At 43.9% G+C, this 16656-nt stretch overlaps 1 protein-coding gene across 2 annotated transcripts in view; it reads right to left on the bottom strand.

Annotated features, from left to right (window-relative positions):
• Positions 1-689: 689 nt before the first annotated feature.
• The window catches only part of WARS2 (tryptophanyl tRNA synthetase 2, mitochondrial), a 28169-nt gene continuing 12202 nt past the window's right edge, over positions 690-16656 (bottom strand). For both annotated transcript variants that reach the window (XM_080987223.1, XM_080987224.1), the window contains exons 2-6: positions 15251-15508; positions 5035-5115; positions 4753-4838; positions 4290-4408; positions 690-3431 (exon numbers count right to left, since the gene is read on the bottom strand). In XM_080987223.1, coding sequence (XP_080843349.1) covers positions 2983-3431; positions 4290-4408; positions 4753-4838; positions 5035-5115; positions 15251-15508 — 993 coding nt within the window. In that variant the 3' untranslated portion in view covers positions 690-2982. The remainder of the gene's footprint in view (positions 3432-4289; positions 4409-4752; positions 4839-5034; positions 5116-15250; positions 15509-16656) is intronic.

Below are 16656 nucleotides of genomic sequence, written 5' to 3'. Positions count from 1 at the left end.
GAAGCAGCCTTCTTGCTATAGGGAGTGTGTTGTGATTTCATGGAAACACAGAACCTTACAGTGGATGCAGAATTCCAGAAAACCTCAGCTATCATTAAAAAAAAAAAAAAAGAGGAGTGGGGAGATACCTTTCTAGCTCAAACATATGCCTGACAGTTAGGCAGGTGCTGAGCCTGCTGGTATCTCAGAAGCCAGAAAGACAGGATGGTGGGGTAAGACAGAAATGAATACAATCCCCAGACATCTGTGATGGAGCTGAAGCGTTCTTACCCCTGCCATGACTAGCAGAAGTAAAGTTGTGCAAAGTTAGATAACTGGGTCCTCTAAGAGACAATTTTTAATTGTCATATGATTTAAAGAGAGTTGCAGAATTTTTCTTTTTTCTTGGTGCGGAAGGCTTCTCTGAGCGTAGATTCCCCTGCTCTTTTGGCACTGCAAAGTACTCTGTGCCAATGTGGTGGGATGGCACTGTGGTGGGCAAGCGGAGGCTACGGGGACAGCCTATGAGCCACCACTTCACTCTTCTCTCTGCAGAGTGTGTTCGGCAGCTGTCAGGTTTTGCAGGAAAGCCAGGAGAGGCAAACTGAGCAATTCAGACAAGTGGAAGTCCCCCTACCCCAGAGTTTGCGCTGTGGATTACTACAAGCTGCTATTTTTGTAAAAATCAACAATAAATGTTTCTTTCAGTCTTGCGTACAATTCATTATTTATTTCAATAGTTTTACTCTACCCTCTTCCAAAGTTTTAAAGAGAATACAGCATTTGCTCTTTCTGATTCTGAATAAATTCATTCTACGTCAGTGCGTTATTCTCCCACCAAGCTAGCTTGGCTTGTCCATCTTTCTTATTGCTTCAAATAGAGCCAGGCAGATGCTTCCACAACCTCCATAGTGATTTTATGTGTACAGAAGAGCCTTTGGTTGCAATCTGGCATCTGGCACAAGCAGAGTAGAGCAGCCTCTCAAAAGCCACCACTTTTATCCTCCTCTTGCCCAGTGGGGAAGCATCACATTGTGCGTTGCTCACAAGGCATTAGGCCTATTCCTTCTGCAACCTGGGTACAATAACCATCGTCCTTCAACACTGGCCTTGTTGTCTGGAACTCATGAGATTGATTCACCCAAATATTTAGAGGGCACCAGGTTGACAAAAGGGGCCTTAAGGCACCCAGCAGCCCAATTTTCCTACAGGCTCCTAGCATGTAGCGGCTCATAAGGTAAAGGTAAAGGTACCCCTGACCATTAGGTCCAGTCGCGGACAACTCTGGGGTTGCGCGCTCATCTCGCTCTATAGGCCGAGGGCTGCAAGACAGCTTCCGGGTTATGTGGCCAGCATGACTAAGCCACTTCTGGTGAACCAGAGCAGCGCATGGAAATGCCATTTACCTTCCCACCGGAGCGGTACCTATTTATCTACTTGCACTTTGACATGCTTTCGAACTGCTAGGTTGGCAGGAGCTGGGACAGAGTAACAGGAGCTCACCGCATAGTGGGGATTCGAACCGCCGACCTTCTGATCGGCAAAGCCCTAGGCTCTGTGGTTTAGACCACAGCGGTAGCGGCTCATAGGAGAAGCAAAACCACATCTCAAGGCTGCACAAAAAACAGGCTGCTGGAGACTCTGGAGCAAGGCTTGAAGGTGCCTCCATTTAGAGGGGTGAGATGCATCCTGCTCAGGCTAGCACCTGAGTGAGGAGGTGCCTCTGGTGGAGAAAGAGTGGCTGCTGCTTTGGGTTCTTCTGAGAGGCCACAGCTTTTCCTACCTGTTCCTCCCCCTACTGCTTCCATTTGTCCTACAGTCATGAGCAGGACTCTACATTTTACCCAGAGTAGGATGGGAGCAGACAGATAGACGAACCAGCAGAGGGAGAAGCTGTGGCAACTTCATTTCTCATTTTCTCTGGGTCTTCGAGGGTGCTCACACATCCTCCAGATTCTCACCCAGCACTGTAAATGAGAGGATCCGAGTGCAAAGGGTGGAGAACGAGACCCAAGGTTGATGGTGCCACATGTGAACTCAGTAAACACTACACTTTTCTGGGACCATGGTCTTTTGTCCACATGTTCTGTCCTGCTTGGGAACAACTTTGTTACGTGTGAAAACACAGCAACAAGCCAGTGACTCTGCTGCCAGGCTAGATCATCTCTCCCTTGCACTGGATAAACTGCTTTTCAACTAAACTCACAAACACAACCTGGAAAGATGCAGGAATTCAGTTGGTGAGCAGTTTACGGAGTGCAAAAATCCATTCTTATGTACATTTGGTACTGATACAGAAGTACAAAAAATGTGCCTGCTATTTCCGTTGAGGGCACACACGTGAAACCTCAACCTTCCCTTATCAAACATGCCAAAGCCTGGAGCCGATCCTTTCCGAGTGTATTTTGGGATGGGAGGAGTGTATTTTGTGTACATAGGGATGAATGGCATTTCCTCCACCGATGCATCTTGTAACACAGAGATGGAATGCATTTTGTGCCCACCTATCTATACTTAAGTACAAAATGCAATGTGAGAAAACATCTCAAGACTGCCAGAGGGACCAGCCAGAGCCCCTGGTAAGGGATGACACTTGTCCCACAGACACTCTGATCAACAGTGTTCAGGTTCACAGAGGAATTACTGAGGAGTCTATACAGGCTTTGGCTGGGCATGTACCAAAGGCTGAAATTTGCACAGATCCCTTCCAGAAAACAAACAGGTCACAGAAAAGCTGCATTTCTCATGCAGAAAGGATTTGGGTTTTTTTCATCAGCTCAAATCTTTTTTTGGGCAGAAACAGGGAGAAAAGCATTCTTTAGCTCAGATGTCTGCTTATTTGGCTCTTTGCAATTTCCAAGCCTGGTCCATTTAATGTCCCTGAGGTAATGATTCGGTTACTCATGGATCCAAAAACACAGAGGACCTCTAGTAATACAGAGGAGTCAAGGTAACCAAGGCTGAACTCATATTATGAAAGGCACGAGCTGCTTTTCCTTGAGGTTAATGCAATCCCACCAGTCTTTTGATTTCTGAATATACGGGGGCTGCAAGCTCTTTGGCTTTCTCTGCCCCTGTCCATAAAACCTTCTCCAGGTAAGATCTGTCTTCTTTTAGCCTCACAAATTCACTCCTAATTGGTGCAAGTTTCTCAGTGACTGCCTCTGCTACCACTGCCTTGTAGTGAGCTGTATCAAGGCCAGTACTCTGACGTACCACCTCCTCCGTGCTGAGTCCTGTTATAGCAGAGTGAATAGCGACCAGGTTGGAGACGCCAGGGCGGTGAGCAGGGTCATAGGTCACCTCAGAGGTGAAGTCTGTGACAGCCTTACGAAATTTCAGCATTATCTCCTCGGGGCTGTCTGTTATGTTCACCGTGGCGAACTTCTGAGGGTCTGATTTGGACATCTTGGATGTGGGATCTCTGAGTGACTTGATCTTCTTTGATTCCGCTAAAATCAAGAGAAAATGCAATTACAGAAGAGAGCTCCGCAACAGAGTGACTACGAGGCTAAGCGACATATCGGGAAGTCCCGGGTTCTAATCTCAACTCTGCTATGGTTCACTAGGTGGCCTCAGACAAGCTGCTCTCTCTAAGCCTCAGCCTTTCACCTCCTGTCTGCATTATAGGGATAATACTATTGACCTATACAAACAGCTCAGGTTCATGGATTCGAGCCCCACAGAACTGAGCCTTCCCTAGAACAAAGTATTAAGCTAACCAGCCTCCTCCTTCCCTACAGAAAACTGTTTTATTAGGCATCCCTGTTTTTACATATGAAAGCCCATTTTCATGTCTGGAAGATGCTATGGGCACAGTGAAATGCATAATACAGTCGTACCTTGGTTGATGGACGCCTTGTGAGTCGGGACGTTTTGGCTCCCAAATGCCGCAAACCCAGAAATCAGTGCTCCCGTTTGTGAGCATTCTTTGGAACCTAAATGTCCAACACGGTTTCCAATTGGCGGCAGGAGCTTCCTGAAGCCAATCGGAAGCCACACCTTGGTTTCCAAACATTTTGGAAGTCGAACGGACTTCCAGAATGGATTCCATTCGACTTCCGAGGTACGACTGTATTCTAGAGGACTGCTGAAAAGGATAGGAAAAGATGTCGGGGCAACACCTAGTACTGGAATAGCAAAGATGAAACACATGCCATACTTTTTCAAAAGCTGCATTTGACAGCCTCTGTTTTCCTTTGTACTCCTTTACTTTGGCACCTGGCTATCTCCACTCTTCTCTTTCTTCTGCGAAAACTCCCCAAGCCGATTCACTTTACTCAACAGGCAGTCATTTGTACTGTACTCACTTAGAATGGCTGTGGGCACTGGAAAGAATTCTCCGTATTTTTTGTTGAAGCGTCGAGCCGTATCCTGGGTCAGCTCCAAGTGCAGGACTTGATCTTCTCCCACAGGAACATGGGTTGACCTTCCAACAGAAACAGAAAAATAGAAATGTTGTGTGGGGGAGAGAGATGGTTCACATCTGCTCACTCAAACTGAGTCAGAAAAAAACACAACACCCTAGTTGAAGTAAACCGCTAGATTTAGCAGGTTATTCATGGATTGTCAATGACAGATTAGCTACAATCATAATGTCCACCAGATAACCTGTCAGTGAGAAAGGGCCACTGATTCACTACAGAATGAAAGGACAATCTCATCACAACTAGGTTGCTCAAAAGCCACCCACTCCTGAACTATTCAGTCCCCTTGGTTATATCACAGTGGCCTTCATTTACAAGTTATGGAGCTGTGCATTCTGATGCTTACTTGTAGAGGAGAATATCTGCGGCTTGAAGAACAGGATAGGTGAACAGACCAACTGTTCCTTCATTCATTTGGCTGGCATTCTTCACCTATTTATGTGAAGAAAAAGAAGACACATAAAGGCTTAATACCTTTATTTTTTATTTGAGGACAGCTACAATGAGCACAAAAGATGGCAGAAGCCAGGCAATGACAAGGGCAGGCCTAAAGGCTTCACCTATGTAACAGCTGAACAGGGATAGCCCACCTGCCAACTAAGCTAAGAGAGGCTCACAGAAACCTCACCTTCCACTGTGGAAAGTGCTGCAGGCGTGGCATGCTTGTGAGACATCCCAGAATCCAGGCGAGCTCTGCATGCTCAGGCACCTGAAACAAATCAGAAAGGCAATTAATTAGGTGCAAAGGGTTTTCACAAAAGCACAGCCCCAGTAGCAGTCCCCACTTTCAAACAAAGACAGCATGTTTATGAACATATAGAGCTGTCTTTTTATGATAATGTCATGGACTGGTTGGGTGAGGAATGATGGGAGGAACCAGCAGGTGAACCAGGAAGGGAAGAAGGCTTAGACCTTGGGGAGTGGTGGTGGGGAACGATGAGTGGTCACAGAGAAAAGACTGGGAATAGGAGGTGTCAGAAGTTGAACAGGTAATAGGGCTTAGTGAGCGGGGAGAGTCTGTGGCAGAGAGTGGTCCAGAATCAGAGGCAGAAGCTGAAGCAGTAGAATGGAATGAGGGAGGCCAAGAGGCAGAGATGAGACAGGCTGGCAAAGAGTCATGGGTGTCTCCCCCTCCAGCTGCAACAAGCTGCCCTCCCCACATCTCCCAGAACCAGAAGAGGCAAGAAATGGATGGAGGAGAGGTTGGCTTTATGCAGGCACAGTCTCTGATTGCTTGGAAAACGCTGTGGTGAGGAGGCAGTGAAAGAGTTAACTCTATCCTTGAACTGTGTGATCTGTCACTCCTGTGACAGATAACCAGTTTGCTTGGGTTGGACCATCAACTACACTTACAGCAAACCAGGAAGTGGAAGAGGGAATGAGCATGCGCAGATCTACAGCTTGTTCAACACTCACACCCTGCTCAATGTGTGACATCTGAATCAAGCCCTTCATCCATTTAGCCCAATGCTGTTTACTCAGACCAGGAGCAGTTCTCCAACATCTTAAGCAGGTGTCTTTCCCAAGGATACTACCTGTTTTGATCTGGAGGTGCCAGGGGTTGACTGGGAGACTTACCCTTCCCATAAGTAGCATAAAGGTAAGGTAAAGGGACCCCTGACCATTAGGTCCAGTTGTGACCGACTCTGGGGTTGCGGCGCTCATCTCGCTTTATCGGCCGAGGGAGCCGGCGTACAGCTTCCGGGTCATGTGGCCAGCATGACTACGCCACTTCTGGCGAACCAGAGCAGGGCACGGAAATGCCGTTTACCTTCCCGCCAGAGCGGTAGCTATTTATCTACTTGCACTTTGACGTGCTTTCGAACTGCTAGGTTGGCAGGAGCAGGGACCGAGCAATGGGAGCTCACCCCGTCGCGGGAATTCGAACCGCCGACCTTCAGATCGGCAAGTCCTAGGCTCTGTGGTTTAACCCACAGCACCACCCACATCCCTATAAGTAGCATATAAGCTATTAAAAATAAGGTCGTTTGAAGCACCACACTAAAGTTATTATACAACTACTTCTGTACAGATCTGTGCTAAGAAGATGGGGGATAAGAGCTGGTGAGAATGACACATCCACTTTATTTTGAGAGCCAGTGTGGTGTAGTGGTTAAGAGCGGTAGTCTCGTAATCTGGTGAACCGGGTTCACGTCTCCGCTCCTCCACATGCAGCTGCTGGGTGACCTTGGGCCAGTCACACTTCTCTGAAGTCTCTCAGCCCCACTCACCTCACAGAGTGTTTGTTGTGGGGGAGGAAGGGAAAGGAAAATGTTAGCCGCTTTGAGACTCCTTAGGGTAGTGATAAAGCGGGATATCAAATCCAAACTCTTCTTCTTCTTTCACTTCCAGGCCAAATGAAGCATGGGGTTGTTGCAGCAGCACACTGAGGGTGTGAATGAATCAGGTTTCTGACACAATAGACAGAGTGGAAAAGGAAGGAAGACAAAGAAAATGGGGCTCTCATACACTTTAGGAACGAAGTGGTGCTCTCAACATGAGCACATGGAGAAGACAAAGAGCAAGTGTCTCCCCATATGTGGTGGACTTGTAAAAGAGTATCGGGAAATGATCCATAATGAATTAATTGGGGGGAAATGTTTAAAAGTACTTTCCAAAAAAACCCCAGAGTCCTTTCTGTTGGGGATAATCCAGACTGAAATTCCCAGGTGTCAAAAAAGGTTATTTATGTATGCTGCTACTGCGGCTCGTGTTTGGTTAGCCCCAAAATGGAAAACAAGCGAGGTCCCAACCAAAGAAGAATGGCAACTTAAGTTGACAGAATACGCACAACTCGCAGACTGAACATCTAGAATAAGAGAACAAGAAGAACATATGTTTAAAGAAGGTTGGAAAACGTTTATTGAATATACGGGAAATAATTGTGTACAGCTGGAAACGCTACCAGCATTAAGATAAATTCAACAGTGTAAATAAGTTTTGATGGATGCAATAATGAAATACTGTATAGTTTTTGTAAAACATGCATGGATTTATGATATGTAAAATGAACCATGGAAAGAGAAGAAGAAAAGTCATTGATATCTTAAGGATGTAAAATGAATATTTTAAATTGTAAAACATAAAATTTAATTTAAAAATTACAGAGAAAGAGAGTGTAAGTAAGTGTCTCCCATACACACTCTTTTTCCTGTTGGTTGGGATCCTTTCCAGCTCTACAATTCTATGATTCTATTCAGTGGCACTCACTAGAGACAGTCAAATGTGTTGCATTTTCTCCAGGACAGCCCAGTGCTTCAAAATTTTAGAGCCAAGAAATCTACTACACAGTGAAAGCGAGAGGCGGAGGATAAACTCCTGCCTTGAAAGCCCAGTTCCTTAATTCTCAGTCATTGTCTGACTCATAATTGTACAAAGGCCTCCATCTCTTTACCCTAAGGAACAGGCAAAGCATATTTTCTCAGCTTGAAGAGGAACTGTGAAATTGCATTTTAGCCCACCAGAGTTAACCAGAATGCTGATCTGAAATGCAACAGGTCCAAATATGGTTGGAACAACTGCATCATTCTCTCTCTCTCTCTCTCTCTCTCTCTCAGAACACACACAATGCATTAGGTAATGCTAACATTAACACATTGTAGAAGGACAGCGCATCACTTGTGGATGGCTGGTCCACACGAAATATAGAACTCAAACTGGAGCAGTTTATCACTTCATCCTAGAAAACGTGAAGGGGTTGGCAGAGGCCAAGTGAATGGATGTTTCACACTTATTAAGGAACAGACAGTAGTACTGGAGACCGACTATACTTAAAAAACAGCTGAAGACTGTGCCTCTGGTGTGCACACACCCATTCAATGCCCTATTTGTCCATAGATTCTGCAGGTTTTTGTTAGCGCTTCAAATATTGGCAAAGCCAGAACAACAGTGGCGCAGTGGGGCTTTTCTTGACCACCTTCAATTCTCTCTAAAAGAACTGTTGGTTTCCAGCATGTGATGCTAAAGAAGGAAAGAAAAGCTAAGAGATTCTGTGCTTGACTTGGGGGAGGAGGAAGCGAACTTCAAATGATTCTATTATAGCAAAAGTACCTTTACACTTTTCTCCAGGGTAGATTTGATTTAAATCAAATTGATTTAAATCACTAGTCAGTAAGACTTGATTAATATTTTTTTTACAGAGAGACTCATTCTTGCTGGTATAATCTTAATATATACAATCAGATGAAGGTTTTGTTTTTGGAATAATAAATTTTCAGAGTAGTTTTTACAGTTATATCAAAAATTACTGATTTGGTTATACTATTAGAAATACATAGACAGATAATTATGAAATTATTGTGAGGTTCTTTTCAGAGTGAGTTCTTTTCTTTTACACTAATGTCTCACAACAAATGAAACTGATCTGCAAAAAACACAACACTCTCTCTCTCTCTCTCTCTCTATATATATATATAATGAGTGGCTAACCTTTTTTGGGCCAAGGAGTGCATTGCCCTCTGGGACTACATGCCACTGGTTTCTGTTGAAAGAGTGGGTGTGGCCACCCATCCCATACTGCCTATCAACATCACTGAGAACCATTGAGGTCCAACTAAAAGTGCTCAGGAAGCAGGAACGAGTACTATAATCATCTGAATTGTTTCCCGAGGGTTGGAGATGGCTGAGCACTCGGGGAACGCCAGAGAAGAACTGAGAGCTCCTTACTGTTTTTCTGAGTCCTTCTAACTGCTTTTTCAGGAAGCAGAACCACCAATGCCCCTTTAGCAAGCTGTTGGGGGTTGGCAGACCTTTCAAAAAGGCTTGGCGAGCCAGATTATGCCCACAGTGGCTGGCAGGTTGCAGTCCCTGGCACAGACCATCAAAGGAAGAGCAACAAAAGACACAATTTATAGGGTCATGCAACAATCACCACTCTGGCATGACAGCATCAGTTTACATTAAAGCCCCTCTAATTTTAATCCATCAGCCAAATAAACACAGCCGTGTTAAGGGATAATAATAGACCTACTTTCCCCACTGATAAGACACTTGATTTAATAAGGATTTTAATGACTTCCATTCTTGGTGGTTTCTTATATTAAATGAGAACTCTCCAGGCAGAAGACATAACAATTCCTAATCAGACCTACTGATTAAACCCCACCCCAAGCAATTTATTTATTTAGGGCATTCCTATCCAGGCTTTCTTCTATCGCAGAATTTAAGGCAACATACATGGAGCTCCAAGGTGGTCCCTCATCCAGATACTGACCAGACCCACACCTGCTTAGCTTCATCTGTGAATGCAAATGGTTCCCTTGAAATGTGGTGGACTGTAACTCACACCATCTCTGGCCATTAGCCCTGCATACTGGCGCTGGTGGGAGCTGTAGTACACAATGTTTAGAGGGCGCCACACTCTCTGCCTTTGCACCAAAGGTTGCATAGGATTTCACAAGTTAAAAGAGTGAGGAAGAGCTGCTGAGCTGGAAGTTGAGGCACAAAGCTATGGCTGTTCAAACGCCAAAAGAAAAAGAAGAAGAAGAAGAAGAAGAAGAGGAGGAGGAGGAGTTTGGATTTGATATCCCGCTTTATTACTAGCCTGAGGAGTCTCAAAGTGGCTAACAATCTCCTTTCCCTTCCTCCCCCACAACAAACACTTTGTGAGGTGAGTGAGGCTGAGAGACTTCAGAGAAGTGTAACCGGCCCAAGGTCACCCAGCAGCTGTATGTGGAGGAGCGGAGACGCGAACCCGGTTCCCCAGATTACGAGTCCACCGCTCTTAACCACTACTCCACACTGGCTCTCTAAAATTAACACTCAAAATGTCCAGAACTGACTGATAGCACCTTCTGAAAATGACCATCTTAGAGAAGGCAAATACTGTGCAAGTTTATAATGCAAACACAACACGCACGCTATCACCACCAAAGAAAACTAAGTGAACGAGAGAAAATCTCTACCTCTGTCAAGAACAATTTTCTGTATACAATCTCAAAATGTTCTATGTTTTTCTTCGCTCCAGAAGAAAAAGTTTTTTAAAATTGAAATTGTTCACTGAAAGATAAAGTATTGCTGAGTTATTTTTAATGGGACCAGAAATCAACATGGTTGACAAAGACTTACTTTTAGGGAACCCTACAAACCAGACATTCCTTCCCACCTCCCTTTTCCCTTGCTAGCATAGCCAGAGTTTGCAGTTAATCATGACATGGTGAATTATATGCCCCCCAAACCAGAATCAGAAACCCGTTTGAAAGCATGGTTTCCGATTCTGGTTTGGAGGGCAAGAATTAATCATGTCATTTGCAGATTTGAACACCAGAACAAAATGCAGCTAGTATAAGGCCCAGAAACAGAGGGGCTGGTTATAAAAGAGAGAAGAGGGGGGTCGTTTGCATTGTGCTATTGGCATGTGATGGTGATGGAAGCAGCAAAGGCATATCTTTCAGGGGAAACCTTTTTACTTCTACATGACAGGACAAGTACTTAATGCACATTAACCCATGACTCTTGTAGATTAGTGGTCTAATGGGCTTTCCTGAAACTAGGACTCTATTTCCAACTTGGCAACTGTTCACTGCACGTTGCAATCAGCACTAATGATTTCCACTTTCCTCTGCCTAGAGGATCTTCCTCTCTTTAGCCCATCCTTTACCATACCGTAGAAGATATCTACAGCCAAGAATTCGCTAATCCTCAACCAGCAACAGCCAGATGTTTTCATAGTGGTCAGAAGCATGGCAAAACCAAAGCCCCTAAGAATTAAATGCTAAAGTATTGTCCAGGTTGCATATGGAATGAAAAGTGGTTGATTTTCTTTTGTCCAAATAACATACTTTGCCAGTTTCCACAACGACAAATCCTAGACAATGACTGCAATTCTATGCACAGAGACTAAATCCCATTATACTCAGCAGGACTTACTTCTGAGTAGACTTGCCCAGGACTACACTGCAAAAGGTGCTGCTAGCGGAATACCAACTAAATGAAACCTTTGCTAGAAACTTAGGAAAAGGCAGTGGCAGTGACGTAATATGCAGCAGCTCAGAACCTTTCGTGTCTCCTGATGGAAAAGCCTGTTTTCCGTATAGATATTATCTTTCTCAGAAAATGTTTCCTGCAGCATAGCTAAAAATACTTGGAAGAAAATCAGCATTACAAATCCCTCTATTTATTGTTTCCCATAGGAAGCAAGCTATGTCCATTAGCTGATTTCCCCAAAGATGTGATCATCCAATATGTTGCATCCCTAGAGCTCTTACTGGGCAAAGTTTCAATATTTTTTGCTGGGATTCAGGTGTTCCCTTCTACTCAAGGCAGTCGCAGTTGCTCTCCTCCTCTGCAGCCCTCCATCCAGCTATTCCAGAAGTCCTCAATTTTAATCTGTCAACATATTGGGGAGGAGTCTCTTGAAAGAACTCTCTGTCTCCCTTTCCATTTACATCCAACACTATTACATGAAACTGCCATTGTTTTATTTCTCGATGAAACAGAAGTTTACTCATTTGTGAAAAAAATATTTATACAGTACACTCCTATTCATTAAAAAAATATCAGAGCAGTTCATAACAATTACACATAGCACCATACACTAAAAACCATATTAAGAAGTTAAAATCAGAAATCAGCTAACTATTGTGGAAAGAGAATTGCCTGCAAAAGCCTGACAGAAGAGAAAAGGTGATGGTGATTTGCCATGGCATATAACCAAAGGCATATACAGTTGTACCTTGGTTTTTGAACAGCTTAGTTCTCAAACGTTTTGGCTCCCATTCGACTTTCAAGGTACGACTGTATAACCAAAACTTCTCCCCTGACAGGGTGTCTCGTATTTTAATCAATATCTTCATGTCAGTCTTAGATTCAGAGGTTTGAGAGCAGTGCTTCCTGTCCTCTGCTGCTTCTTTCTGTTCGGGTGCTGTATTTTATTGTTTATTGTAATCCACCCTTGTGGCTTTTTTCCTGGCCTCATTTCTAAATAAGCAAATCAATGCACTGTGCCTTGAATGATTTTAACATGTGTGTCTCACCCTTCCTCCAAGATGCTCAGGGCAGTATACATTTTACCTCCCAACAACTCTGGCCTGAGGTCAGTCACCAAGCTTCATGTGAGTTCTCAATCTAGACTGAAGCTCAACATTCGGCCCACAGCTCTGTGCGTCAGGGATGGGCAAGACTTATCCAGCCTGAGAGACACATTCCCTTGTGCCTACTTCTCGGGGGGTGGGGTGGTCTGTGCTAGCGATGGGCGGGACAAATGCAAAAGTGGGCAGGGCCACTCCCACCATGTTATTGTTGGGATACTGCCAGGGAGACAAAGGCCATCATGACCCCACGTCGATTCCGGACGATCCATCGATCTCCCGTAGATACAGTATCAGTCAATTAGCGACACGAGCTTCAGAAATAGCTTGCCACATTCCAGGGCTCGTGCACGCTCTATCAGCAGAGTTTGTACAGCGAAAGATGCACGCAGGAGAGCATATTTACAAATTTATTCAGCGTTGGTCAGAACAAAGAGAAAACATGACTGCCTGCTTCGATGTCTCAGGCACAGAGAGGAAAACGAAAGCAATGTACAAAACATAAACTTCCTGTGAACAGGAAATACACAGACTCTGTGACTCACAAAGCCTGCTCCCTTTTAAGGTGGAACGGAAATATCCTAACAGTTATCTCACACATTCTCACATGCATTCTCCCACCTAACACACACAATGGAGACCATTCATTCCCTTACTCACAAACATTCTTACATTCCCACACAACACACATACATGCAGATTCTCACTCCCCACGCCTGCAAGAACAATTGCTGTGTGAGGGAGATTTCTGCGGAGAATGCAGCTTGCGAGGGTTAACGCTACCACAGTAGTGAAAAGCACAGTGATGCTCACCTGACCTCCCAACAGCTGAGTCGCTGCTGCTTATTGGGAAGGAGTGTGGGAGGGGCAATTTGGCAGGGAGGTCAGCATGGTGCAAACACACCAGCAGTAGCAGCAGGTTGTTTCTGCTGCAGCTGTTGCACCACTCCCAGCTCCCCGCTGCCTTGCCCCTTTCCTTACTAGTAAGCAGCAGTGACTCAGCTGCTGGAAGGCCACCACACTGTTTATCTGCTATAGTCCTCCCTCCCCAGATAATCTCCACAAAGATCGTCCTTGCCCCATGCAGCAATTACATTTGAAAACAGCCTTCTATTAGAACTAATTGCTATTGGGGGGGGGGGGGAGAGCTGCAGTCCCGATCGGGAGGCCCCCAGGGCCAGCAATTCCCTGCCTCTGAAAAACAATGTAGATGGGAGATGACAGTAATAGTTAAATAGAAGGTCTTATTGCAGCTGCTGAGTGATCTCATTTATCAAGCCAATTGACTGATGGTTGATGCTCGCCAACAGGAGCAAACAAGACGACTAACATTTTCCTGATGCCTGGAATCTCTCTCTAGATTTTGGAAGGTGACACCCTTTACCTAGAAAGTGTGCCAATTTTGCAATTTTAATTTGGACTCAGAAAGAGGAAAACTTTGCTGCTGAGTGCCAGTGCAGTGGCTCCCAAAGGACTCTCCTTATACATTTGTAAACAGGTAAATATTATGAATACATTGTTAAGTTCTAAAATAAAATAAAAGTTTTGAAACATTATGGCAATACAGTACAGTTTGGCTGATCTGTTTATTCTCTAGTGTATAACATCTTTTGGCTGAATTAGGCTAGATGTTCTCCATTTAGTAGAGTCCTTTGTGTCCCATATAAGTTAACTTTCCTTCCCTCTCTTATAAGCAATACATTTAATATGAAATCAAATGTTGTAGGGTTTTTGTTCTGATGTATTTTAGTTGTATCCTTTATTGGTTTTATTCAGGGGTGTTGGGTCAGTTCTTTAAACCATGATTATTATTTATTGCATTTATTACATTTATACCCTATTCTTCCTCCCAAAGGAGCCCAGGGCAGTAAACATTAAAAGGTTAAAAGAGTTAAAGTTTTAAAAACGCATATTTAAAACATTTAAAAACAGTTCAAACCCATTCAAAACATTTAGAACACCTAAAACCCTTTAAAAGCAATCACATACCATTCAGTTATTAATTTTGCAGCTCTTAGAAATTGTTATGGTTGTTGTAAATCCACACTAAGAACTAAGAGTGTCCAAGGAATTAAATAAACAAAACTAGCAAATGGACAGTTATGCAAATTTGCCAATGTGCTTTCTTGTGTTTAATAACCTCTCTTCATTCATACCCTCTTCCCTCGCTCTCTCACTTTCTCATTCACATACTACTCATGCAGACAGACTCACATGCTGTTCAGACATCTGATCAACACTCAATGGTACTGCTGACTTTGTTCCACTCTTTCCATTAACATCTGTCCCTAAGCTCTGGATGCCGACTTTTCAACGAAACAAAACAAAACAGTCAGAGCGCCCTTACACATCCTGTTAATTCATCAGCAACTGAGCCAATGGAGTTCTCTCACAGAAGGTCTCATTTCAAAATAGAGCTGGCAGGCTCCTCTCGCCAGTTAAGGCAGGGAGGTTTTCAAAATTCTAACCTGCATCTAGCCCAGATCAGATCAGATCAGATCAGAAGAATCTCTATTTGCATCAGCCACTAGCCATAGCAATAAAATAAAATAAAATATACTGAGGACAGAGGTAAAAGGTTAACTAAACAAAATACATTTTGGAGGTTTACATCAATAATCAAATAATATACCCCAGGTTTTGTACAATCTGTTGGGCACAAGATGGGTGGGTGGTGGTGGAGGAAATTCTGCAAAACTATTAAGTTCTGTGATTTAACCTCACATCTCATTTATCTATTGACCGCAGTAGCTATCCTCAAAAATTATCCAAACCTGGCTTTGACTTCTAAAGCACATACCAGAGGGAGATACTGACCTGGGATTGTTGGAAAATGAAACACTTCTGCGGACTGATGCCACAGGCAAGGAGAACAGCAGTGACGTCTAAGATGCTCGTGCGTAAAACTGTTGGTTCCCTTGGTATGGTGAGGGAGTGGAGGTCCACAATGCTGTATAATACAGAGTTGCATTCTTCCTGTAGCTTCACCCAGCTTGTGATAGCGCCAAGGTAGTTTCCCAGATGAGGGATCCCGGTTGGTTGAATCCCAGAGAAAATCCTTTTGAGACCTTTATTCTGGAGCCAAGCCATAATGGAATTAATCATTAGCGTAGCAAACAATCACAGGGAACCAAACAATATGAAAGTTCCCAGGTACAGAACTGCAACTTTCTGTGCAAACACATAGGACAAATACAGGCAATATGGATATTTGAGCATACGGTAAACTCTACAATTACTCTCAGTCACAGCACTTTGGGAGCTCATGAGCTTCTGTCCATTTCAAAAGGACTCTGACCACGCGGCTTTTAAATTGGATTGTGCCCTAGCAGCTCAGTCTTCCACAGTTTGACAGAGTTGTGATATATTATTCTAATGCAGTCATTTTTAATTAATAATAATAATAATAGGTAAAGGTAAAGGGGTCGTGACTGACTCTGGGGTTGCGGCGTTCATCTCGCTTTATTGGCCAAGGGAGCCGGCGTACAGCCTCCGGGTCATATGGCCAACCAGAGAAGCACACGGAAACCCGTTTACCTTCCCACCGGAGTGGTACCTATTTATCTACTTGCACTTTGATGTGCTTTCGAACTGCTAGGTTGGCAGGAGCAGGGACTGAGCAACGGGAGATCACCCCGCCATGGGGATTCGAACTGCCAACCTTCTGATTGGCAAGTCCTAGGCTCTGTGGTTTAACCCACAGCGCCACCCACATCCCTAATAATAATAATAATAATAATAATAGACAAACAGTTGAAAATTGCTGGGGACTTTGGCAATCTACCTTTTAGTGATGTGCAAGTGGTTAATAAAAATGTCAATGGTTTGTGCAAGCAAAAAATAAAAATAAGTGATTTACAAGTGATACAGATTTATAGTGTGGATGGGCCACCTCTTAATCCTGCACACTTCTTCCCCCAAATAGTCTTTTACTGGAACCCACAACCCTCATCACCAACTGAAACAAAGCCTTATTAAGTGCATCTGTACTTGCTTATTTCTGTATCTTGTTTACCTGCGTAACCCCACCCTCTAAATTTAGACTGTAAGTTCCTTGATCAGCATCCTAATTTTTTTTTAAACTTTTATTATATTGTAAAACATCATGACAGCACTGTAACAACTTGCACATTATGGTTTTTTAAAAAAACATTTTTTAAAAAAAACAACAACCTCCCAGTCAGCTTTACATGGTGAAGATTTGTGTTTTTGTTAAACCAACT

Source organism: Podarcis pityusensis (assembly GCF_964106645.2).
Source record: "Podarcis pityusensis genome assembly, chromosome: 17".
Taxonomy (NCBI): domain Eukaryota; kingdom Metazoa; phylum Chordata; class Lepidosauria; order Squamata; family Lacertidae; genus Podarcis; species Podarcis pityusensis.
This window is presented reverse-complemented; position numbering and strand designations above follow the sequence as displayed.